At 36.3% G+C, this 26,546-nt stretch overlaps 1 protein-coding gene across 3 annotated transcripts in view; it reads right to left on the bottom strand.

Moving 5' to 3' along the window:
* ANO3 (anoctamin 3) overlaps positions 1-26,546 on the bottom strand; it is a 420,117-nt gene that overhangs the window by 179,831 nt on the left and 213,740 nt on the right. For 2 of the 3 annotated variants that reach the window (XM_044258975.1, XM_044258977.1), the window contains 2 exons: positions 8,909-9,103; positions 7,807-7,878 (listed from right to left, as the gene is read on the bottom strand). In XM_044258975.1, the coding sequence (XP_044114910.1) occupies positions 7,807-7,878; positions 8,909-9,103 (267 nt within the window). The remainder of the gene's footprint in view (positions 1-7,806; positions 7,879-8,908; positions 9,104-26,546) is intronic. The other variant, XM_044258976.1, reaches the window with a different exon arrangement.

Genomic DNA, 26,546 nt, shown 5'->3' with positions numbered 1-26,546 from the left:
TAATATAAATCACTTCCTAAGGGACTCGCTTCATAGCATTAAGGAAATGTTGATTTCACAAGATTAGAGAGATGTATATTTTAGTTGGTTGGACTCAAATTACGTTGGTTTTAGTAAGCCCTGATTATTTTACTTCAAAGTTATCTGTTTTTACTGCAGCATGAGTGTGAGCAGACTCAGCCATCAGTTACTTGTTAATATGGGTGTCTCTGTCCTTGTCGTTTTACAGAATACGAGCAAGAGAGAGGGTGGATGATTATAGCAGGGCGTCCAGGACTGATAGACAAGAGTATCGTCACATCAGGATTTCAAATCCATTACATGGATTGATACTTTCCAGAATAACTGTGTGTGTATGTGTGTGTGTGAGAGAGAGAGACAGAGACAGAGAGAGAGAAAGACTGTGTCTGTCTGTGTGGCTGAGGGCACAAGGCAGAATGGTGTTTTGGCTCTGTGAGCTGTTCTATGAAAAGTAGAATTCAGAGCACCTGGGTGGCTCAGTCAGTTGAGTGACTCTTGATTTTAGCTCAGGTCATGATCTGAAGATTATAGGAACCAGTCCCATGTTGGGCTCCCCACTCAGCGGGCAGTCTGCTTGAGGATTTCTCCCTCTCCTGCTATTCCCCTGACCTCTTTCTAAAATAAATAAATCTTAAAAAAAGAAAAGAAAAGAAGACTTAAAGGCTCACAGACAGCAATATAAAGAATGAAGGAAGAAAATGGAAGAATGGAATTCTAAACCCCCAGCCTGATTAGCCTTCTTCAATCAGTCATCTCCCACATATAGTAAACCATGCAATGTTACCCCCATCATTTGCTGCTCGCAGCCTCATACTCATTAGCATTGCCGAGCTGGTATTCTACGGACATCGCTACCACCTTTCATCTCCATGGACTCTGATTCCTACTATGATGATTAAGGGAGAAGATGAAAGACTTCCTGGGTTAAAAATCTCAACTCTTCCTTGGGAAGACGTATGGCATTTGGCAAGTTATTTTGATGAGGGAGCAGGAGCCTGGCTGAGGACAGAGCAGGGGCTGGTGCCTTGCACCTCCTCTCCACCCACTCCCCTCAGAAATACGCTCCCCTCAGTAATACGTGCCACATTCCTCAGGCACCCCTGACTATCCTAGAAGGAAAACAAATAGTTAACTTGCAGAGATCACAGTCCTGCAAGGCAGGAGTCTCCCTTGTTTTGCAAATGTCCTTGAGATTTACAACAAAGAAGTTACCTTATCAATAGCCCAATTTCCAAAGACACATAACTCAGTTCCTCAAGCCCTAATGTCACCCTCCCCTCCATAAAAAACCAAGGAGGCGGAGGTAGAAGGAAAAGTAAATAAAGTTAAATTTCTTCTAAACCTAAATCTCATTAACAAGGACGCTTGATAGCAGGAATATCACATTCCACCAGGAGACTCCCAATTGTCTTTATGTTAATGCCTCATTAGAGGGAAAATGGCTTTGGCTTGATAGTAACCAGGCCTTCAATATCCTGATAGTCTTCTTTACCCCAATAGCCCTTCTGAACCTCCCTTCCCCTCACCTTCCCCCAACCGCAAGGTATATAACATGCCTACCCTCACAACCCGGGGCAGCAGCTCTTCCTGCCCACGGGTCCTGTCCCCGTGCTTTAATAAACCACCGTTTTGCACCAAAGATGTCTCAAGAATTCTTTCTTGGTCATCGGCTCCGGACCTCAGCCCACGGAACCTCACCTAGGTTCTAGAACTTCATCAATTTTATCTCTTGGCCAATCAAGTTCCTCAGGTATAAAAAGAGGCTCATAAGAGTACCTAATCCAAAGAATGGTTAAGGGAATTAAGTGAGGTAAGGCAGACACAGAGTTGTGTTATAAGTGTTCAGTAAATCCTTGTTATTCCACTCTGTCATAAAAATCACATTTTGGTGATAATGGTTAGTGAAGATATCTCTGAGCCCAGCAAAATTTGCGGTAAAAGATAAGCTTAATGAGTGAGTGAATAAAGCAATGAGCAGGTATTTGTTGAATCTCTATGATGTGCTAGGAGAGTGATGGAGTTATGTCTCTTCATTTAACTCAATAGTCTTGCAAAGTATGGATCATTAATTCCAATTTATAAGATTACTGAGGTTCAGAGTGGTAAATAACATGCCACAGTCACACAGCTCATAGATATAAGAATGAGAACTTGACCAACGTCTGGCTGGGAAAACAACATTTCATCCATAATATGTTACAGTTATATCCTGTGAGGCAGTCTTAATGGAAATGTCCAGCTCTGAATCAACAGGACTACGAATGCTTCTTCCTCCATAGCTATCATTTTGAACAATGAGGTATACTCATCCTCAATGAAACACTGACTACATGCAGTTAACTGCGCCACAGCACTGATAGTCTCATGGGGCAGTTCAAAGTAGTACACTGGGGGAAAAAAAAGTACGGGAGGATCCTGGGTGGCCCAGGTGGTTGAGTGTCTGATGCTTCATTTTGGATCAGGGTGGATGGATCAGGATCCAAATCATAGGATCAGGACCCATAATTTCAGGATCGTTGTGACCAAGCCCCATACTGGGCTCAGTACTATGTGTGGAATGTGCTTAAAATTCTCTCTCTCCCTCTCTTTCTACCCCTCCCCCCACACTCATGTGCATGTGCTCTCCCTTTCTCTTGGAAAGAAAAAAAAAGCCATTAATTAGATGTATCCATCAGGTTCCAAAAATTGTATTAGGGCCTGTTGGTACTTAAAAACAAGTACCAACAATCAACACTGGGTTGTTAACCAACCCAATGCTAGAAGCTGGCAGTCGGCACTCTAAAAGCAAAATTAGAAAATGTAACTTCATTGAATTTAAAAGGAAGGATGTATTGCTAAAACACTCATGCTTTATTTAATTACACTCTTGGTATATTTGACATCATTTTGCTTGATGTCTTCTCAAAAGCGATGAAATCATATACATTTTAGATATGCGGCTGTTTCAAAAGGAGTACTTTCCAGCCAGGTGTTATACCAGGATGGATTCTTGGAACGCTTGGTGATGGTACAGTCAGCCAGAGCTGCATTCTCACATTCACTGTAAAAGGAAATACCTCGTGTGTGCATATTTACCCCTTCGGAAGCTGTGACAATTTCCTAAGTTGAATGAATGGTAGATCGATGCTGGGTGTGCTAAAGTATTGACTGTGAGGTACAATGCCTGAAGAGAGGAACACAGGTCAAGTGTGTCAGATGATTGGGACACACTAGAATGATAAGGAGAGAAACATTCATGGAGTTAGGACATCCAATTACATTAAGCATTTAGAGAAAATGTTAACATTTGTGATGACACTATCATGATTATTTCACTATCAAAAATAAGATGCATAAAATTGAATGGAAAGGCTTGCATGGCTAGAGTTATTGTTAGGTTATTAACTAGTATTAGTGTGGGAAAATTATTATGAAAAGGGCTATGTAAACTACATCAACCATATGGATATTTTGGACAAGGTTTTTGTACTTGTTTTTGTCTTATCAGAAAAGTAATAATAGTAACCTCTTTCAGAATTAATTACCATGGGAAAGACCTTTGCACTCTGATTGAGTGTATTTGTTCTAATGAAATGTTCTCTTTGATACTGATGGTTCTATATGAAATGAAACTGCTGGTGGCTGTCTTCTTTTAATTAGGAAACTTAATAAGCCAGCACTGTCTTGATGTCACACACACAAAAGTGAGTATTGTAAGAAACATGACTAATTTGCAGTAATTCAGAGTGCTACAATAAATAACACAGCTCATTGTTTAAAAAATTATGAAAAAGTATCCTAACAATGTCCTCAGAGAGAAATCAAGATACATGTTTTAGGCTAAAAATTCTTTTTTTTTTTTTCCCTAAGATTTTGTTTATTTATTTGTCAGAGAAAGAGAGACAGAGACAGAGCACAAGCAGGGGGAGCAACTTGCAGAGCAGGCAGAGAAAGAAGCAAGCTCCACAATGAGCAGGGAGCCAGACGCGGGGTTCAATCCCAGGACCCGGGGATCATGACCTGAGCTGAAGGCAGATACCTACCCACTGAGCCACCCAGGTGCCCCTAGGCTAGAAATTCTAAATTCTAGCTACATTTAATATTTGCCTCGGATGCAGTTAAAAGTATGCATCATTCCTTAGACCAAGTAAAATTGATTCCTGGGAGCTGAGACTCAGAGGTTTAAAAGCTCCCAGGTGACTTGATTGCGTAGCCAGAGTTGGTAACCACTGATGCAGGCGGTGCAGTCAGGCCACCGAAATGTTCACTGCTGAAAACTCAGGGCTAACCGGTTATAAATAAATTCACTCTAAGTTTGTAAAATAAGCGTTGTAACAGATGAATATTACTCTTTGATAAATTCTGGCTTTCTTTTCTTTCTATTCAGTTTATGAATTACCAAAAAAAAAAAAAAAAAAAGTTCAAAGGCATTGCTCATAACCAAGTCTGGCAAGCTACAGATCTTAATGCAAATCTCACTCAAATGAAGTAAATCTTGCATGATAATAGCAAAAGGGAAGAGAGAAGGTTGAGTAAACTTATCTCTGTTTATAGGAAAAATAATAAAAATTATACTGACTACAAACCGAGGGTCAAGATAGAATCTTTCAATATTACTGTTATTCCAAATACTGGGTGACTATCTACCACTTTCAAGTTTCAATTCTGAAAACTCTCTATTGAACGTATGCTATTTTGACAGAAATATGAACAATTTTCCTTACTTACAAAAAATTCTGATGTAAATTTATTCTTTACATATTCTTATTATATAATATTTGTATATATTGTTTAGAGGGGGAAAAAAAGAAAACATAGACAACAAGAAGAAACCACAAATAATCGTACCACATGAAGATACACACTCTTAGCTAACATGTTTGTTCCTTTCTTTCTACCTCTTTTCCAATACATTTTTAACTAAAATGAGGGGAGGTCTACATTTATATTTAAGCTGTTTTTCCCCCACCCAGAAATATGCCACAAAATGTACTATAGTACAATTACTATAATGTTGAATTTTCCTCTATTCCTAAGTTAAGGCAGCTGTGAGGAAAATTATTTTTCAATTTCTGATACTATATTTTTTGGAATAGATTTTTAGATGTAAAATTCTATAACAGGTCTCTAAAATAAGTGTTGTACAGGTTTCATAGGCTTGTATAGGCTTATACAACAAAGTGCTACACAGGCTTATACAACAAAGTATCACACTGAAGAGCTGTGTATCATCAACTTGTTGGCAGAATAAAGAAACAAAGTTCAAGATGACTAAATGAGCTTTCAAGTACATTTATTGTCCCTTGCTCTGGAGACTTAACATGATAATAAATACTTTCTAAAGATACAGGCCTACAGTAGTTTTCTAGAATGTAAAATTCTGATGTAAGAGTGTTAACTGATCATGTAGTTTAATCTTTTTTTTTTTTTTAAAGATTTTATTTATTTATTTGACAGAGAGAAATCACAAGTAAGCAGAGAGGCAGGCAGAGAGAGAGAGGAGGAAGCAGGCTCCCTGCAGAGAAGAGAGCCCAATGTGGGACTCGATCCCAGGACCCTGAGATCATGACCTGAACCAAAGGCAGAAGCCCAACCCACTGAGTCACCCAGGTGCCGTGATCATGTAGTTTAGCCTTGATTTTGTGCAGAGGCAGGAAGACAGTGAATCATCCTAGAGATGACCAAACTCAAAGATGGCAAGTAGACAAAGATATGAGTGAGATTTAGAAGTGAAAACCTGAAGAAAACTTGCAAGCACAAAAACATGCAAGCACAAACTTTTTATCAAAAGAAATACAAAGCGCAAAAGAAGTAATGTGGGAATCAGCACTCTGGAGTATAGTGTTCCATCTGAGATTGGGTAGATCACCTACGTAATGGCTCCGTAGCCATTCACTCTGTAGTAAGAGCTTTCCTTCCCTGAGACGTCTCCAAGTACCCAGAACTCTGACTCAGCCTTCCTGTTGTTTTTTCTTAAATGTAAGCAGATGACCAAAGATCACCAGAAATTGTTGGAAATCCTACAGCCTAAAAGAGAATGACTAATGGAAGCAGGTCGGAAAATGGATCACTGGAACAACAGACTAAAACTTAAAAAAAAAAAAACAACAAAAAAAACAAAGTGTAATTAGAGAGATTAGAGATGTTATGTTCATGAAATACAACAGATACCCTGAAAATGTTACATTCTGAAAACAAAAAAAGACTTGGAAATCAAATATACATATATGATTTTACCCTCCCCTCAATGCGCGCGCGCGCGCGCAAACACACATACACACACACACACACACATACACACACACACAGAAATGAAAAGTCATTTGGAAGAAAAGTGCAGGAAATCTTCCAGAACTGAGGCAAAAACCAAAATCATGAGATAAAAGAAAATGCACACATGCATACACATCTAAACATAATGCTGTATAATTCTGTAACACAAAAAAATAAAGACGATAAAAATGCACAGAGAGAAGAAAAAAAAAATTCAATGACAACAGAACAAGAATCAGATAGCAATTGGAATTTTAGCAGTAACAATGGATGCTAGGTAATAGTGAATCCAGTCTCCAGATTTCAAGGCTGCATCTCACATGAGCCTTCAGAGGTAGTTTCTTTCTTACTTTCTATTTTTTTAAAAGATTTTATTTATTTATTTGACAAACAGATCATAAGTAGGCAGAGAGGCAGAAAGCCTCTCTGGCTGAGCAAAAAACCCTATGCAATGCAGGGCTCCATCCCAGGACCCTGGGATCGTGACCTGAGCTGAAGGCAGAGGCTTTAACCCACTGCCACCTAGGTGCCCTCAGAGGTAGTTTCTTAAGGATACACTCTGGGGAAAAAAAAAATGAGGTTGAAAACTAAGAAAGAGGAATATGTGGTACAGTATAAACTGGCATTAATCCAGGTATCTAGATATCTAATGAAAAGTCAGTGAATACCAAGAATTTCTTAAAGAAGAAGAATGAAGTAAAGGATATAAAAATTAGAATCTGGAACAGATGGGAATATTCAGAAGGTGAGATATTTTCTCCTCCCAAGAAAAAAATATACAGATAATCTAGGAAAATAAAACTAACAAAAATTAGTGGCATAAACAAGAAAGTAAGTTTAGTGTGGCATGATTTTGAGTAATTGATGGAAGGTTGGAAAGCGGAATCAATTTGACCTTGACTCTAGGACTATGTAAGAGTGGCACAGAGGTCATAACAACTTTAACTGTAGAAGAGGAAGTCATCCTGTGACTGCCAAAAGCATAATTTTCATTGTAATACTACATTTGCCAAGTGGAGAGTAAAAATACTGTTAAAAATGTGATAGAACATGATATAAAGGTGTAAATATGCCATTTAAAGTGACAAATTTAATCAGCAGAGAGGTTTAAAAATTTAAATGATAGTGTAACTATGAAAAATTGAAGGGTTATGTAAATAAGCTAAATCTTCATCTAACACCACAGGGGAGGGTCAACAGACACTGCTGAAATTTAATAAATCTAGAAATAGCAGAATTAATGTGCTTATTCATAGGGAATTGAAAGATATTTCCAAAAGCTCAACAGCAGAAAGTGTTAAACGTTTTTGGTTATGAGATTGTTGTTCATTATAAATCTTGTATCACTTGAATTTCAAACTGTACATAAAATACCTTAATCATTTTTTAACCTGAGAATATTACACTCATCCATCAAATATTAAAGACCAAACAGGTATTATTTTCTTAAAAAATAATATTCTAGATTTGAAGAAGACAGCTTACTTTTGGAGAGGGGGTAAAGGAATAAGGAAATACTCGAAACCTACTTACCCAAGCAAAAGTCACTGAGGTCAGCAAAAGAGCATTTGAGCACAGAGTCTTTTTTATCCTCCTCAGCATTAACTGGAGGGGGAAAAAAAAGACATTGACATTCATAGTTTTTGGAAATAAAAACATTAACATTTAGAAAACTGACTGTGACTGATGGCCAAGCATAAAGGAATATTTTAAGTTAATGAGTTGAAATTAGTTATTTAAAATTTTACTCAATAAGGGCAAGATACATCTCTATTATATTTCAATACCTTCATCCTCTTGAATAATTAGCCACTTTTCTTATTGGACATGGATGTAAACTCTTATTTATAATTAGTAGTGATTTCACAGTGTTACTGAAAAGAGAATCTTGGTATTTTCAAGTTATCCAGAGGAAGAAACAACCCCAAGGAATCATAAAGGAATGCATTCTCTTCAGACAAAAAAGCAACTTACAGACGGATGGGGAAATAGAAACACACCTCATCTACTGAATGATAAGGGGCTGGGTTGTATTTTGACTCCTGGCTTTGTGAAAAGGAATTGTCTAAAAGCATAATGATGTCTCAGACGGGCAGATGTGTGCAGAAAGTGCCCAGGGCAGCCACAAAGTATCTTTAATGTGGCATCCAGCTGGAACTTCCCTGTATTTCAGCCCTTTGTTCTAAGGCTTTCGTGCCAACATTTGATTGCTAATAATTGTCCAACCACATCTTTCTGCAGTCAAATTTTCACTGCTTTATTGTCAATATTACTTAAAATCTTTGGTCTTTCTTTTTAAGAAACTGAGTTTAGTACTGCTGACATACTCTCTTCAGTTACTGGTTACAGGCTCTCTCCAGAAATGATGAGACAGAAATTCAGGTAGCTGGTCGGTCTCCTACAAACAGGAAATATGAGCTCCAGGTTCCCACAAGGTTGGCTTCTTTCAAGGCAAGAAAACACAGCTAGCCAACAATTGTCTCCTGTCTGACGGGTGAAATGTTCTCCTTTCTATGCCAGCATTCCAGCTAATGAGTTCTGTAAGTACTAAGAAAATAGATGAAGGAAGGAAGGAACGGTTTGAAAACACTTATTTTTTGCAAGTTGAACAAAGAAAGCAGGAATAGCTGCTCACCTGGCTCTGCTTTGTCCGAGGAGATGAAGGTTACAGAAGTGGGAGCCTGAGACTCACTCTCGGTGGACTGAAAGAGTGAGGTCGATTGGCTCAAACTCTTTGAGTAGGCGTAGCTCTGGGCGAGGCAAGGCAGGGATCTCCTGGATGGTTTCAACGAAGTTTCCTTTGTTATCTCACTCTTGCTTACATTCATACCTGCAAATTCAAAATGGCGAGTTAAGAAGTATATACTTCACAAAAGTCAACAAATAATTTTAATTCTTGTGGTGGCTGTTTCAGGAAAGTACTTTTGAAAAGCACCACCTAGGGGCATCTGGGTGGCTCAGTGGGTTAAAGCCTCTGCCTTTGGCTCAGGTCATGATCCCGGGGTCCTGGGATCGAGTCCCGCATCGGGCTCTCTGCTCTGCAGGGAGCCTGCTTCCTCCTCTCTCTCTCTCCGCCTACCTTTCTGCCTACTTGTGATCTGTCAAATAAATAAATAAAAATCTTAAAAAAAAAAAAAACAAAAACTACCACCTAGAGACTTGAACTAATTGAGTTAGTTTTGTTCATATTTTGTAAGGGAAAGAGAATTTTGTCAAATAGTCCAGAGGAATAAATAGCTTCTTTTCCAGTTGACCTTCCATCATTTTTTTTTTTCTCACAAGAAAAATGTTTAATGTAATGATTCAAGATTCACATCATGGTAAGATATAACATTGAATACTTTCTTGTGATAAAAGTTGACCTTTTGCATTTTTTCCTATTTGACTTATCCTGTCATCTTTTTTCCTGTGCTTTCATAATTTTTAAGAGTTTGTATATATATAAAAAAAAACAACAACAAGTGGTGAAATTCATTTAGGAAGTTATGAGGACAATCATTTGGATTGTCTTTGGATACATCTAACCATTTAATTCTCAAAGTGACAAAATAAATGAAACAATACATAAACGTTCAAATTGTTATTTACTAAATAGAGCCCTTCTTTGTACTCTATTCTTCCTTGAACAAATACATATTACATTTGACTTTCCAACAATTTTATAGAGCAGGCATTGTTATCTCTATTAGCTGTGGGGAGCTGAGACTTGGAGAGGAAAACTAACATGATTTATATCACACAGATAAATAAGCAGATAAGATTTTCTATCCCAAGCTAAAACCACCACATCAGGGTGAATCTATAAATTAGGTCAAAACTCCTGAACCCCATCTCTTTTCCCCCAAACTCACAGACACTGAAATGTAAAGAACATTTAGCAAAGTCCATACCAATAGAGACTAAAACACAGAAAGAGCATAGAGATGGCCGAACTCAAAGATGGCAGATAGACAAAGTTTCCACTAGCCTCCTATTCACCTGCCCACATGCTGATTCTCTGTATTAAGGTAAATTTCTAAGGGAGTGATTGAAAAGTGAAAGGGATAGTACCAATGCATTAGTACATAGCACATTCAATTAAGGAAGCTTTTGCTTTGCAGTTACTCATTTTAATTTCAATTTTGAGACAGAGTAGAATCTGGGTCATAATAGATATGGACAAGGGGTAAAGACAGAGAAAAGGTATATTTTCAGTAATTATTATATTTAGAATATAAAAAAATTTAACCAAAATCCACTCAAGTTGCTCATGTTAGTAATTTTTTAACTACTCAATTTTATAGTCAGTTTATAAATTAACTCAAAGTTTCTAAGTAGCTCTTCAAATAAACGGATTCAAGTAAAGACAGAGGTACAAATGTATACTGCCCATTGGAACAAATGGGAATACTGAAAAAAGAAATAACAAAACAATTTTTGAAAGAAGTTCTACTGAAACAAGATATGGTTGAAAAGAAGAAATTCAGGGCACCTGGGTGGGCTCAGTGGGTTAAAGCCTCTACTTTCAGCTAAGGTCATGATCTCAGGGTCCTGGGATGGAGCCCCCATCCAGCTCTCTGCTCAGCAGGGAATCTGCTTCCCTTCCAATCTCTCTGCCTGCCTCTCTGCCTACCTATGATCTCTGTCAAATAAATAAATAAAATCTTAAAAAAAAAAAAAGAAAAGAAATTCAGATAAACATTGACAAGATAGAAGTGGGCTTCTATCTTTTGGTTTTATAAAACTATGTATTTTCATATTAAGTCTCATTGTATACATAGAATATGAACTAGAAAGATGCAAGGAAGAACTGTGAATTGACTAGAAGCATAATACCCAGTCGCTTAGCTTTCTGGGACCTTGTATTGACAAGAAAATACTTCCTTGAAGAGGAATTTCCCAAGGTCCACAGAAAGCATACTGAAGACCACAAACATACCAGACAATTCCCCTTAAAGACCAACTAGTTTTTTCTATACTACATTCAAGAAATGACACAGGGCAAATCTGTCCTAGTACATTTCTATGCCTATTAATCTTAATATGATCGATACATTCTTTTAAGAAATATCTATGTAGGATATTAAATGATCAGTTTTCTGTTTCTGGACCCTGGTGGAGAGGAGCCTTTTACTCCGAATAAATATTTGGGGGTGGAGTGGGGGAGAGGGAAGTTGCATAGATAGAAGAAAGTGATTGTTGATGACAAAGATGTTGACTGAAAGAGAAATGACCCTTGGCCCCAGAGAAATGGCTCGATGGGAACTTTATAATAATACTATATTCACCTTAATCCACTGACACCAACATGTAGCTTCAAAAAGGAGCAACTTCTAAATTTCCCTTTCTTACAGTATTCAAACAGGAGTGAAAGTTTCAACTTTTCTTTGGGTGAAAGATGACTACTGAATCAGTAGATACTAATTTACAAACCAGCGTGGGCTGAGACTAACTTAATTATGCTCACCAATGGGGTCAGTGTTTTCTGTCATTTGATTCATTCCAGTATTCACCTAGTCAGTCAACAGACACTCCCTGGGCCTGTGCTCTCTGAAGGCACTCTGCTGACACTGTGGTGAGTAAGGAAGACAATAATTCCTGGCCTCAAGGGACTTCTATTTTAGTTGAGACTCAGACACTGACCAAACAAGGAAACAAACAAAAAGAGTAAGTATATACATGTAAATTGTCTGAAATACTGTGAAAATACAAGTACTTCTTTTTTTTTTAAATTTTTAAAATTTATTTATTTTTTTCAACGTAACAGTATTCATTGTTTTTGAACCATACCCAGTGCTCTATGCAATCCATGCCCTCTCTAATACCCACCACCTGATTCCCCCAACCTCCCACCCCCTGCCCCTTCAAAACCCTCGGATTGTTTTTCAGAGTCCATACAAGTACTTCTATATAATGAGACTTCCTTTAAGAAGTGGTTAGGGGCATTTTCTCTGAGGAAGTGACATATCAGGCCGGAAAAAAAAAAAAAAAAAAAAAACCATGAAGAACCTACTCTATAGAAAGATGCTTACATATGTTTGTGTTATGGTAATGTGTGTGCATGTGTGTTTGTGGGAAGTGCTTTTAAGAAAAGATACAACATGTATGAAAGTCATGAGGTAGGAAGACTGCAATGTATTCACAGAGCTGAAACAAAACCCCAAAACTGTGGCCTACTAAGACAAAGAGGCATAAAGGAATTACTGCTGCAGTCTAGGTTGGGAAAAAATTAGCTACTGTTCTTTGAGGCATTGTTTTATTTATATATGCATTTATTTGCCCTTTATTTCTCACTGATTTATATCTTATTTTATTTCCTTGAATAATTGTGTTTGTCAAAATTCATAAAATATTTTTTTTTTAAAGATTTTATTCATTTATTTGAGAGAGAGAGAGACAGTGAGAGAGAGCATGAGCGAGGAGAAGGTCAGAGAGCGAAGCAGACTCCCCATGGAGCTGGGAGCCCGATGTGGGACTCGATCCCGGGACTCCAGGATCACGCCCTGAGCCGAAGGCAGTCGTCCAACCAACTGAGCCACCCAGGCGTCCCCTCATAAAATATTTTTAAACAATGCCTATCCTACATGGGAAGGAAACTGGGAGAGGTTTAGATATTTACTTCCTCAAGTTCATATATCTAGCAACTGGCAGAACTGAATGTTAAAGTTATAAGCTATGGGATTCCAAAGCCTATGATCTTTTCAGAATGCTCTATGGCTCCCCATGAGCCCCAGTCCTACATGGTTCATTGCCATGGTTTCGCTTGGTATAAATACCACACACATTTTCAGCAGAGAGCTCTGAACGTAGAAACCACAGAGCTAAAGCAAACCTCAGAACCTGTAATTCTATATCCACAATCTTAACAAACTGTGGAATATAATTTGGTGAAAAATGAACAAGAGCTGCTCGGTAAATATTAATAGGGAATATCTACCCACACTATCTATAAAACTGTATTTCTTATGTGCATCTATAAAAGAAGAGAATAATATTTAATGTTTATTTATTAATAAAAATTAATATTTATGTAATATAAATATTATATTTATAAATGATATATAATACATGTTATATAATTTATAAATTATATAAATTTATATAAATCATAATATAATTTGTATAATAAATTGTAATATAAATTATGAATAATATTTATAAATAATATATAATTATAATATTAATATAAAATTAATATTCATATAAATATTAATATTAATACGAATAATATTTAATCTGCTGTGAGTTAACAATGTATGTAACTAAGTTATAAAACATAGGTATCAATTTTTATTTTTAAGACTGATTTGTATTCATTTTTTTTATAATTTACGTAATAATTTCAAACAATTCTTGAGTTCTTTCTCTGGGCCAGGCCTTTATTCAGTGTTGAGCATAACATGTTGCTCACTCACAAGGGAAGGAGATACATAAAAACAGATTTTATTCTAAAAAAACAATATGAAATACACACAGCACATTATAAAACCATCCAAGAAACACTCCTAATCCAGGTGGCAATGCCAGTGAAGTCCTGTCTATGAAGGTAATATGAGTGGATTCTTTTTGGCATATTCCTACTCCTACTTCTCTGTCTTTATTTATAATTCTTGGGTTCAACACATTTTCTTCAAAGGATTATGCACATAAGGTAGAAAACTCTCCATGAAAAACACAATTGCTGAAAATATTTGTCAAATGCAACACTTAAAGAAAACTGGGGAAGAAATGTTGACGATGAAACAAATGTCCTTCCCAAAGCTCTGCATTTTCTTCCTATACATCTTCAAAGCAGTTCTCTCTCATTTTCTGAACTGTCTCCAAAGCTCTTATACAGATCATCTTTGCTAGAAACTTATACAATTTAAACAGAAAGTCTGATGTCCTAACGTTCTAAAGAGTACAAAGTGGGCACCTGGGTAGCTCAGTTGGATAAGCATCTGCCTTCAGCTCGGGTCATGGTCCCAGGGTCCTGGGATCAAGTCCCAGATTGGGTCCCAGATTGAATCCCAGACAGAGTCCTGCATCAGGCTCCTTGCTCAGTGAGGAGCCTGTTTCTCCCTCTGCCTGCTACTCCCCCTGCTTGTGTACTCCCTCTCTAGCTCTCTGTCTCTCAAATAAATAAAATCTTAAAAAAAAAATAAAGAGTACAAAATTTCTTTTCAAAGTTTCACATGAAATGCTCTCCCATTCTGCTGAGCATAACTAACGGTATCTGTTCTGTGCACGGCATGATTAACACCAGCTACCTCCATAGTATAAGAGTTTATTTCTTCAACATTCTAAAGTTCCATTTTTTCCTTGTTGGCTCACCTGATACCCTTGAATAATACTTGATAACTACTCCTTTAAAGCCAATAACTAGAAAAGAGATCATAAGTAACATGCCAATTTTGGTAGGCATATGCAGCTCATGAGTTCAAGGATAAATCTATAACCTGCAGAATATGTGTCATTTCCTATATTTAGAATAGATTTTTCTCAAGTGACAATTAATTACTTCAATTGTTCTAAGAGCACTTCATAAATGCAGACATATTTAAAGGGATCAAATGAAATGACAATTACACTTGTGTATAAACAAAGGTCTCAGAGTCGCAATTGCAAATAAGATATCTTCTAGAAATGCATTCACATAAGACATCTGGCACCAAAAGAGGAAAAGTTGCCATTCAGGTACCATTTAAACTCAATGGGCTCTCAGTTGATGTAGAATTTTAATTGGAAAAACAATCCTTAGGAAACTTCAAAGAGACAAGTGGAGAGAGAGAAGAAAAGAAGATGATTTTCTTTCTTTTTAAAGATATATTTATTTATTGTAGAGAGAGAGAGTTGGGGGGTAGGGAGAGGGGCAGAGGAAGAGAATCTTCAAGCAGACTCCCCTCTGAGCGCAAAGCCCAATGCAAGGCTCCAAATCACAATCCATGAGATCACGACCTGAGCAGAAACCAAGGGTTGAACACTCAACCTAGGGAGCCATCAAATTGCACCAAAATGGTTGGTTTTCTTAGCGCAAAACACAGATTTTCAAAAGATCTACTCTTTCAGTAAAATTTCTCCTCAAGAAAAACTAACTCATCTTAAGGTCTCATATGAAAAAAAAAATATTTTTTATAGAACTAACTCAGAAAATTCTATCAAGTAAATTGTTAGAAGAATTTTTGGAAGATTTGTAGCAAAATAATATAATATTATGACCTAATGGATTTTACATTATGTCCATAATAAGTTTTGTCCATAACAAATGTAATTGTCTGACCCTTGCTATAATCTCAAGATGAATTCTGTAGTTTAGTAAAACTTACACCTTTCTCCGAAATATTTTAGAATCGATGGCCCGAGAATGGGTAATGGTCTCAGCATGTCATTTTATTTTATAAAATCCAAATACACTTTCCTCTAATAGCGGATAAAACCAAAGCATATTTATCTAAATAGTAAGCATTGGGGGAAAAAAAACAAACACACTCAGAATTTTCTTCTTCTCTTCCTTATCAAAACCACTGTAGCTTTGTTGTCTTCAAAGGAACATTTCTGATTTGTTGCTTGAGTGTGCCCTTTTTGGTGGAGGTTATTGCTAGTAATAAAAAACACCATTTACTGATTGCCTACAAAGTGCCAGGAGCATACTATATGTTATCAGTAATTCTCATACTAGTCCTGTTATGACTTTTCATCTCCACTTTACACATGAGAATCCTGAGATGCAAAGGACCACAGTAACTTGTCTCTAGTTCCACAGGTAGGAAGTTCTGGAGCCTGGAACAAACCAGGTCCATCTGACATCAAGACCTCCACTCTTTGCTATAAAACATATAACTTCTTTGTTTACTCAGAAACATCTTTATTTACAATAGTTTGTTCTTCACTCATTTTTCAGTTTTACTCTCACTAGGAACAGGGAAATAAATCTATGTCTCTTGTATCAGAGTCCTCATAGAATAGGGATGGCTAACTCACAGTAATTGAAGCAGGTTATATATTTATTTATTTATATTTTTTAAATTTACAAAGGGGTGAGCAGAACTAAGAGAAACCAATAGATGTTGATGAAATTCTTTATAACTAACAAGGGCCAGAAGCCTTTATCATCCACAGGCCTGCTGAGCAGGAACAGGAAGCAGACGTAAGAACCTGGAGGTAATTATAGCTGGAGGAAAGGGAATCTGACAGAACCTCTATGCTGACCTAGCAGAATGCAGCCACTGTAAAACCACAGAAGGGCATGGAGGGAGCCAGGGAAATAAAACACCCCAACCTCTCTTTGAAGTTTCTAATCTGCTGCTGATAGTTCCCAACTGGTCAAATCTAAATAGTAGCTAGAGGTCTTGCAAGCTCTTGGTTGTTGTTGTAGTCCATAGGTGTCTGCTTCCTGGGGAGAAGGACAAGGTGAAAAACGGTACAGGGTGGTCTGGAGGGATGAATGAAGAGTATCCACTATACACATACAGATGTAGGAGGAGCTTTCAGCATAACCTTTAGGGACAGAGAGCAATATTATGCACTTTTACCATTAGAGAAAAAATTTAAGCATTTTTTTGGGGGGGTCATAAATTATAAGTATTCTAAAATGTTTATAAGGAATCATGAAAAAGGCAACTATTGACTTGATTGTACTTTTTTTAAAAAAGATTTTTATTTATTTATTTGACAGAGAGATCACAAGTGGGCAGGGAGGCTGGCAGAGAGAGATAGAGGAGGAAACAGGCCCCCCGCTGAGCAGAGTACCGATGCGGGGCTTGATCTCAGGACCCTGGGACCATGACCTGAGCCAAAGGCAGAGGCTTTAACCCACTGAGCCACCCAGGCACCCCAACTTGACTATACTTTTGACTGGCTTGCTATGTGCAAGACTGTGCAGGAGACAAAAGTAAACAACATACACTCAGTCTTAAATAAGAGTAATTTGTAAAATAAAAATTTATCTCATTCAATTAAAATATATTAATAAGAAGTATGAATAAGAAAAGTTCTCTAATAAGTCTGCTGCAAGACAGGACACTGTAAGAAAGGCACAGAGTTAAGAAGGAGTTTATAAATTATTGAAATACATTTCAAAAGTCCTGAAGGTGACATGAGAGCCCTCATTTTTAATCTTTATCTGTGTGTACTCTTGTCTAGAGTCTAACTTCCAAGTTGACAAGCCCACCCAAATAGGTTCATTTTCTTCACTGTAAGTCCTCTTATAAACTTATACTGAGCCTGGATGGCTCAGTTGGTTGAGTGTTCGACTCTTGATTTTGGCTCAGGTCATGATCTCAGGGTTGTGAGATCGAGCCCTGCATGGGCTCCACACTGGACAGGGAGCCTGCTTGGGGTTCTCCTTTCCCCTCCCCTCTGCACTCCACCCCACTTATGCTCTCTCTCTCTCTCTAAAACAAGAAAAAGAACAACAAAACATACTTTGCTTTAATAAAATTTCACATTTGCATTTATGTATTTATGAGGTTGCTATTTAACATAGAGTCTCTTTAGCTGCACAGTGAGCTCCATGAGGGCAAGGACCATGCTTGCCTTGTTCATGGACACACATTCAGCACGTGGCACTGTGTCTGGAAACAGACATTTACAAAAAGAAAGACCAAAGGGTCTGTTAATGAGTTTACCAATGAATATCTTCATGTGACAATTATTCATTCTCATAGATGTTAGACATTCCTTCTAGAAAATGGGACACAGCAGGGAACAAAGAGATAAAACTCGCTGCTCCAGTAAAGATTAAAATGTCAAGAGGGTGTCAAGAAATGTTTATGCTTCATGAAACAGGGTTCTGAAACTTCAATATTCATACAACCTATAACCTATAATGCTGTGTGAAATACAAGTAAGATTTTTCTCTAAATTAAATGCTTAAATGGTAGTGTCATAAATATGGACGTTATTATTTTGTACACAATGATCCACACATTAGTGGAGCTATTCCAAATCCCACTCCTCCCCACGATGGCTATTCATTTCCTTGCTTCTCTTTTAGGACTCAAATAGATTTTCATAGCAATTGAAGCCAAGAGTAATAGAAATTCCTGGTATTTATGAAATGTGCTGTGATGAAAAGGCCTTTGTTTAGAATGCATGGTGGGGGGAACAAAAGCAGAAATACGAGATATATCTGCAGCTGAGATTTTTCCCATTGTTTTGGGTATGTGTACAGGGGTAAAATCAAACTCCTGATCTTCCTTGCGTGCCTCATGGAAGGCAATTCCAAATGAAAACAAATCTTGGGTTTGGATTAGGATATAAAATTTGAGGTTTTCTATTACTTCTGACAAGCTACAAGGCTACAATGTTTACATGACTGCCAGCAACAATACTGCTGGTTTCTCTCTGAATTGCTCAGAGATGGGATTGGGGTTTCCACACGACTGCATGGAGTCAGCAAGAAGACCTGGATTATACCTTATCCTTGGAGAGGGGAAGATCTGAAGACTCCCGCTACACCTCACAGGTCCATGATGGCATTTTGAAAGACTAAACATCTGACCCCATCTGTTCCAACCACACACTGTCATTGGTGAAACCAGTAACTCAACCAGAAGCAACTGATGTGTAGTCTCTGAATCCAAACACAAGCATGACTAGTCTAACCAGCAAGGCATCAGAATACAACCTGTTCTTTATTTTTAGCCTGCCACGAACATTTGTAACCACAGAACTTCCCACTGCTTGAAACCTGCTGCTGTTTTTTTTTGTTTTGTTTTGTTTTGTTTTACTGATGGGTTTCACCATACCGTGCCAAAGGCTGGCAATTCCCACAACTTCTTTTGAACATAGTTTGATAATTTATAATTGAAAGCCATTTTAAAAGCTTAAGAATGGGAAAATGTAGTTATATTAGGAAAAAAAAACAGGAAAATAGTATTGATTCTGGATATTTTTTTCAGTGAGTTTAGGATGAGAAAATCTAAACTACTAGTATTATGGTGTTTTTTTTTTTTAAGTCCATTTTAAAAGATAAAGGATAAATAATAACGGCAGTAAGTATTATTGTTAGTATTAATTATCATGTTTAATTATTATGTTGGCTAATAATGAATTTACCACCAATTATTTACAACTACTCTTCTCAGTAATAGTCACTTTACAGAAAGTCAGAATTTTAAGTTGCAATTTAATATCATTTGACTTTCAATTTTTTTTAAATCATATTTTAAAAATCATGGTTTTTATTCATCAGGAAGATGATGCTATTTTTGCAGAGTTTTGAGTTCAATAAAACCCAAGCTGCTTTTTTCCAAATACTTTTTATTTTCATTATAAAACCTATATGTATTTTCAGGGATAAACCAAGTGCTTATTTCCTTTCTTTTCTTCATCTACTTTTTAAAAAATATCCATGGATAAAGTCAACATTTCTAGTGTTAAGTTTTTTGAGTTTTGACACAAACAGAGATTCTTACGACAATTTCATTGACAGGATACAGAAAAATTACAACACTTTAATCAATTCTCTAGTCCCACCCATTTGTGCTTAGTGTCCTCCATTACCCAGCTTCAACAATCAATGATCTGTTCTTTTTACCTCTATTTTTTGCCATTTCCAGAGAGCCATATGAATAGAATCATACACTGTATAACTTCTAAGATTAGGTTCTTTCACTTAACAAAATACATGTGAAAATCATCCATTTTTATAAGCATCAAAAATTTGTTCCTTTAAATACTAAGTAGTAACTTCATTGTGAAAATGTCCTACAATTTGTTATCTATTCATCCATAGAAGGATATTTTGGTAGTTGGAGATATATATATATATATATATATATATGTATTTTTTTTTTTTTGGTGAAGCCTGTTCAGATATTGCCCTTTTTTTTTTTTAACTGCATTTTTGTCTTATTATTAAGTTTTGAGAATCTTTTCTACGATCTGGATATAAATCCTTCATTTGATATGTGATATGCAAGTATTTTATATCTGTCTGTGGTTTAGTTTTGTCTTGTTTTGTTTCCTTAATAGTGTCCTTTGCAAAGTTTTTATTTGCAATGAAGTTAAATTTTATGAATCCTGTTTTTGGTGCTATGTCTAAAAAATCATTGCCTATCCCCAGGTTATGAACATTTTATTATAGGCTTTTATACTTTCATATTTGACATGTAGGTCCATTATATATTTTAAGTTAGTTTTTTATATACAGTGTGAGGTATAAAACAATAATCATTTTTGGCATATGGCTCTCTAATAGTAAACTATTCCTTAAAGGACTGTCTATTCTCCATTCAACTGTCTTTGCACTTTAATCAAAAATCAGTTGTCCATACTTATTAGGTTGCTTTCTAGATTTTCTATTCTGTTTTTAATTATGTGTCTATTCCTTCACCCACACCATTTTGTCTTAACTACTCTAGCCTCATAGTGTATCTTAAAAACAGGCAGTGCTAGTCCTCCCACTTTGTTCTTTTTTTAAATTGCCTTGGTTATTTGAGTTATTTTACCTTACCTTATACACTTTGGAATCAGCTTATTTATAAATGATAATTGACTTATCTATAATTGTGATATTACAATTGAGATTGAATTAAATCTCTATATCACGTTGGGAAGTATTAATATCCTAACTATATCAAGTTTTCCAGTCCATGAAGCCAGTATGATGATTTCTTGAGATTTTTTCTTTGAGTTCATCATATTTTTATAGCTTTCTCCATAAAAATCCTGCACAAATTTTATTAGACTTAAAGCTAACAATGTCATTTTGTTGGAGCTTTTTTTAAAAGGTAATAAATTTCAGTTTTCCAGTTTTCAACTGTGCATTGCTAATGTATAGAAGTGCAATTGATTTTTGTTTATTGATACTGTATTCAGTGAACTTGCAAACTTGCTTAGTAGTTCCAGGAAAAATTTTACAGATTCTTTGGAATTTTCTACATAGACAAGCACATTGTCTGCAAATAAGAGTAGTTTAATTTCTTATTTTCCAACTGAATAATTTTTCTTTTTCTATTCTCATTTTACTTTATAGTACTTCCAATGCAAATATCAAGTAGGAGAGGTCAAAGTAGACAATCTTGCTTATTCTCAATTTTAGAGGGAAAGTAGTCTTTCATGGTTAAGCACAATGTTAGATGTATTAAGTGTTCTATAAATGCCCTACATCAAATGGAGGACATTTCTTTCTATTCCTAGGTTGCTGAAGTTTTTAACAACATAGATGTCGAATTATATTTTCTGTGCCTGTTGATATATCAGGTAGTTTTCCTGTTGAGTCTGTTAGTTTGGGAAATTACACTGATGAATTTTTGATTGTTGAACCAGCCTTGCATTCCTTTGTGATAGTTGTTATATTTAATTCTCAAATAATCCTGAAAGAAAGCTTTAATTATACATATTTAAGATAAGACAACTAAGATTAATTAAAGACACTTATAAAAGACAGTTAGCTCCCTAACTGCCAAATCTATGAATTGAATTCAAGTCCATAGGATACCCAAGCTATGTTCTTTTTACTGTAGCATAATAGCTTTCATATGTGCAAGAAGAAATATTATTGATGGGCTCCAGGGCCATGAAGCATCTCCCTTTTTATACTCCACTTCCAAGGTAAAGAGGTCCTGGTAGGGTTTTAGGAAATGGACACTTTTGTTGTTGCTCTCAACAACAAAACAGTGGGTATACTGACAGAAAAGATTATATTGTACTGCAATGTATAATCTCTCCTGGTCTTGTCTAATTCTCTCTCTCATGTGTTGGGACTTGTAAAAGTGAAACAATAACAGGATAGGTAGGGCCTATGCAGCTAAGCTTTTGCATGGTGGTTTAACCAGTTGAGATTACACCTTAGGAATATTTTCCTTTTCCTTCAAGATTTCCTTGTGTTTATGAAGGCTTTGAAAGGATGTAACATTAAGTTTCAAATTAGATATAGGTGAAGAAGAAACACACCAAGGATGCCACTATGTCTGCTGTTATTTTCTATCTTAAAGCAGAGCCTGGTTTAGCAAAGCCAGTAATTTTATGTAGGATTCTGAGCCAAGGACCTAGTCAGAAAAATAAAAACAATTGGTTTTTCCTGAATGTGTTTGTGTCTACTCTGCATATCTTTCTCATGAATCTATTTTAAGTTTTGAAAATAATCATCCTGGGTTTCACTAAATCTCTGCCTTAACACAGGAAATACTTACAAATCCCCAGGAATACTGTGCTTATAGATAGATAGATAGATAGATATAGATATAGATATAGATAGTCTAGTTACACAGCATTGGAACACATCTACTGAATAGAAATAACAACATTCAAATACAGTCTAAGAGAAAACAAAAACCTGTTTTAATAAATGTTATTTAGGGCAGAGAAGGAGAATAGAGTTTGGATGATTTTATCATATATATCAAGAATATAACTAAAGTATTTAGAGCAACACCACTTGCTATGTAAAGTGGACGTTAATAAGCAAAACATTGTCAATCTACAGGAAATTGATGCTGAGCACTTTAATCATTCCATCTAAGCTGAAAACAGTAAAAAAGAAGAAGAAGAAGAAGAAGAAGAAGAAGAAGAAGAAGAAGAAGAAACCTCTTACTTCTGTCAAAGTCTAATGCCAAAAACTTCAAAGGAGTTCCATTGCCTTCTAATTCTCTTTCAAAGCTCTCTGAATATAAATGTTCTGATCTTGTCACAGCATAATACAGAACGTGTTTAAATTGACAGACTGACATTATAGAAAAGAATTTTGAAGTCATTGACATTGTGGAGAGATTTAGCGCCCAGTTCAAAGATAAAAGAAAAGAAAACATGTGCCTGGATTTATTTTACTAGTTTTTCAAGAAATCACTGGTCCTTGATAGGTTTTTTCTCTCCACAGTGACACACAGAAAAGCAACAAAATGATTAGGACTTTTCTAATCCTTAAAAAAGAAAGATGGTACCCCAACCTCCCACGTGGCTTAGACGGTTAACCATCTGCCTTCAGCTCGGGTCATGATCCAAGTGGGATCCTTGGATTGAGCCCCAGGTCGGGCTCCCTACTCAGCGGGGAGCCTGCTTCTCCCTCTCCTCCTGCTGCTACGCTGCTTGTGCTCTCTTGCTCTATCTGTCAAAAAAAAAAAAAAAAGATGGACTAATGAACGAAGAAGTGCTACATTTTGCAATGAGAACCATGGGAAAGAAATGCAAAGTCAGATGGGAAAGATAGGAGCCCACCAGCTATTTTGTGTCTGTTAGCAGACACTGTAGGCACAGTTTCTCCCTGAGATATCCATTTTCCGTGGTTACTTTCTTTTTAGCTTACAGACTGGATTACAAGTCCTTTGCAGTCAAAGAGGCAACAGTGGGCAAACAGATGGCACGGGAATTAGTATAGGTTCCAAGCACAGTTGAGGGTATAGCACTGAAACTGAATGTAGCATCTTCTGCTAGGCTTGACAAGAATTTCTGTGTACACACTGTTATTTGAATGAATAAGTTTAGATGGGACTCTGATTCAAAGGGAATACCATCCTCTGAAATTCCTAATCAGGTCTGCCACATTCTTTCCATATGGCAATTGGTACAATGGTGGTAGAGCAGATCTAGGAATATTCAGGAGCTTCTAAAGAAATTCTAGGTAGGCCTAAGGATATACGGGACTTAAAGTTTCTCACATGCCCTCTCAAACAGACACACACACAACAGTCTGGCTCTGCCTGGGTACCTATGGTCACTTCTTCAATAGCCAATCCTGTGTGCTGGAGATGTAGATGTGGTTTTAGAATAGATAAAGAAAACATAGTCACTCCTAAATCCTAACCAGTTTTCTCCTAATCAAGACAAATAATTTGACCAAACCAAAGACAATTCTGAGGAAGAATACTGCATGTTATTAAACGAAACAAAACAAAACAAAACCCCAAAATCATTGTTTTGCTCCCCTATTGTATTTGGATTAACTTCTACAATCTGGACAATTCCAATTCCAAAATTATAACATGCTATGGTTTTCAGTAGTTAAATTTTGCATTCTGTTTCTAAGAGAAATCTCAAGGCCTTTATTTAGTTCAAATTTTATTCTACTTATTCTCATCTGTACTTTATTTAACCTCTTCTCAATTTCTTAAATCTGTCACTGTGGAGCTGCCAATAAATGCAAGAAGACTATAAACTCAGTGGCATATTTTTATAGACTTGGGCAGGATCCCTTGTGTGTAAATTCTCTCCACCAATCCAATCCCTTTGTTCTGTTTTTGGGGAAAAGAAAAAAAAGACAACTCAAAAATAAAAGCAATGAAAACAGTTCATAAGTAGAGTTTATGACATTAGTGCTTTGGGGGTTAAGTACAACACCCCTCCTAAAATAAGAAGTTTGTTTCACAATTAAATGTATTCCAAATAAAAAATTAATTGGTTCTCTGGCATATTAAATCAGACTGAAATTTATGATATTTATATATATAGGTTAGAATAGTAAGATTTTTCTACAAGCATGACAGAGTTATTATACTAAAATAGAAAAATTAGACAATTACAGGGAAATGTATTTAAGCCATATTCAGAACATAGTTTTTCGAAAACTACATAGCATATTTGCCTTCAAATATTCTTATTTAGGGATTTAAAAAAATTCATCATACAGAAAATCTAATGATTATCTTTGGTTAAAATAAAATGAAGTAATATCTTAAGTACCTATTGGAAAGGCATTCAGAGATACCAGGATGACAATTTCAAAATGTGGGTCATTAAGCCAGGCAAAGCTCCTTTCATTTCCTCCTTCTGCTTTAATGAGCAGTATGGCAACTCAGTGCCAAGGAAGGGCTCAGTACTGTTGAGTAAATATAGCTCATGACTGCCATGGGATTGTAGGATGAAATAAGAGCATTCTCGCCATTCCCACTGAAAGGCACATATGTAAAATATTCTGTGCCTTGTGAATCCTTTTAGAAAGGATCTCTGGCTTCTGGGGGAAAAAAATGGTGATTGTCTAGAGCACTCATTCCCGGAAATACATAGAGATTTTTTCTGACTCCATTTATGACTTTAAAGATTAATAAGGAATTAAGCGGGAGCAGGTATTTAATTCAAAGTAAAGGGGACTAAGAGGAATGTGGCTGTGTCACATTCCTATAGTTTAATACACTCAATAATGCATCCACAAATATCCATGCCCTCACAAATCTTTCTTTATTCTGCCCTTAAAATGTCTTTCTTTTAAATTTTAATAGCAGCTATTCTGCTTAACTAATAATGGTAGTTTTTATTTACATTACAATTTTTGTCAGTAAGCTATATCTTTACCATTGGACTCTGTCCTTTGAGGCCAGGGATCAAGATTCTTGCTCATTTCCTCCACAGGAGCTTGCTCATGGGACCATTGGAAGCACCATGTAGCTTGCACTATAGCAGGGGCCAGACGTGATCCTTAAAATATACCTTCACAGACTAAAAATTCTAAAATAACTATCCTAAAATACTAGAGTATTAAATCAAGAGCAATATTCCTTCACTATAGGGACGCCTGGGTGGCTAAGTTGGTTAAGCAGCTGCCTTCGGCTCAGGTCATGATCCCAGCGTCCTGGGATCGAGTCCCACATCGGGCTCCTTGCTCGGCAGGGAGCCTGCTTCTCCCTCTGCCTCTGCCTGCCTCTCTGTCTGCCTGTGCTTGCTCTCTCTCCCTCTCTCTCTGACAAATAAATAAATAAAATTAAAAAAAATATATTCCTTCACTATACTCCAGTTTAAGGGGTTAAGTATTTTACTTCTTAAAAACATATATGCATAGAGATTAATATTCATGTATTATTTTTATGATTTTGATGTATTATTTATCAAACAAATCTTTTATTTGACTTTCTTGTTTAAATTTAGTTATTATTATTATAGTGATTACATTTGTTAAGGGCTTTTTGTAGGCCAGACATGGTGCTAAACCATTTATGTACAGTATTTCTGACCCAATAAAATGTTTCATATCCTCATCTAACATGTGGCTGAAAATATAGGCTCAGATGGCCTAATTAAATTGCTTGAGGTCATATAAAGAGCTGAACTGGTATTCAAATCCAGATTTGTACTTTTCCAAATCCTATGGTATTTTCACAATAGCTTTCTTATCTCTCTATAAATATTTAACATTTTTAAATTATAATGTGCTTAATTTAAGGAATGATCAGTATGTAACTGTATGTATTTGTTGTTGGAGGTCACATTAAAATTAACAAACATAACTCCAATTTTATGCCATTAATTTTCCAATTAATACTCCTTTAATTTTCAGGATCAACCTCACACATTAAGTGTCCACTTCACAGGTCCTACCTTGAAAAGTCACAAGGATAATGGAAGATGTAGAGTTATAATATTTAATCTTAGCCTCTATGAAG

The sequence above is a fragment of the Neovison vison genome, chromosome 7 (assembly GCF_020171115.1).
Source record: "Neovison vison isolate M4711 chromosome 7, ASM_NN_V1, whole genome shotgun sequence".
Classification (NCBI taxonomy): domain Eukaryota; kingdom Metazoa; phylum Chordata; class Mammalia; order Carnivora; family Mustelidae; genus Neogale; species Neogale vison.
Note: the sequence above shows the minus strand (reverse complement) of the source record. Positions and strands in the feature narration are given on the sequence as shown.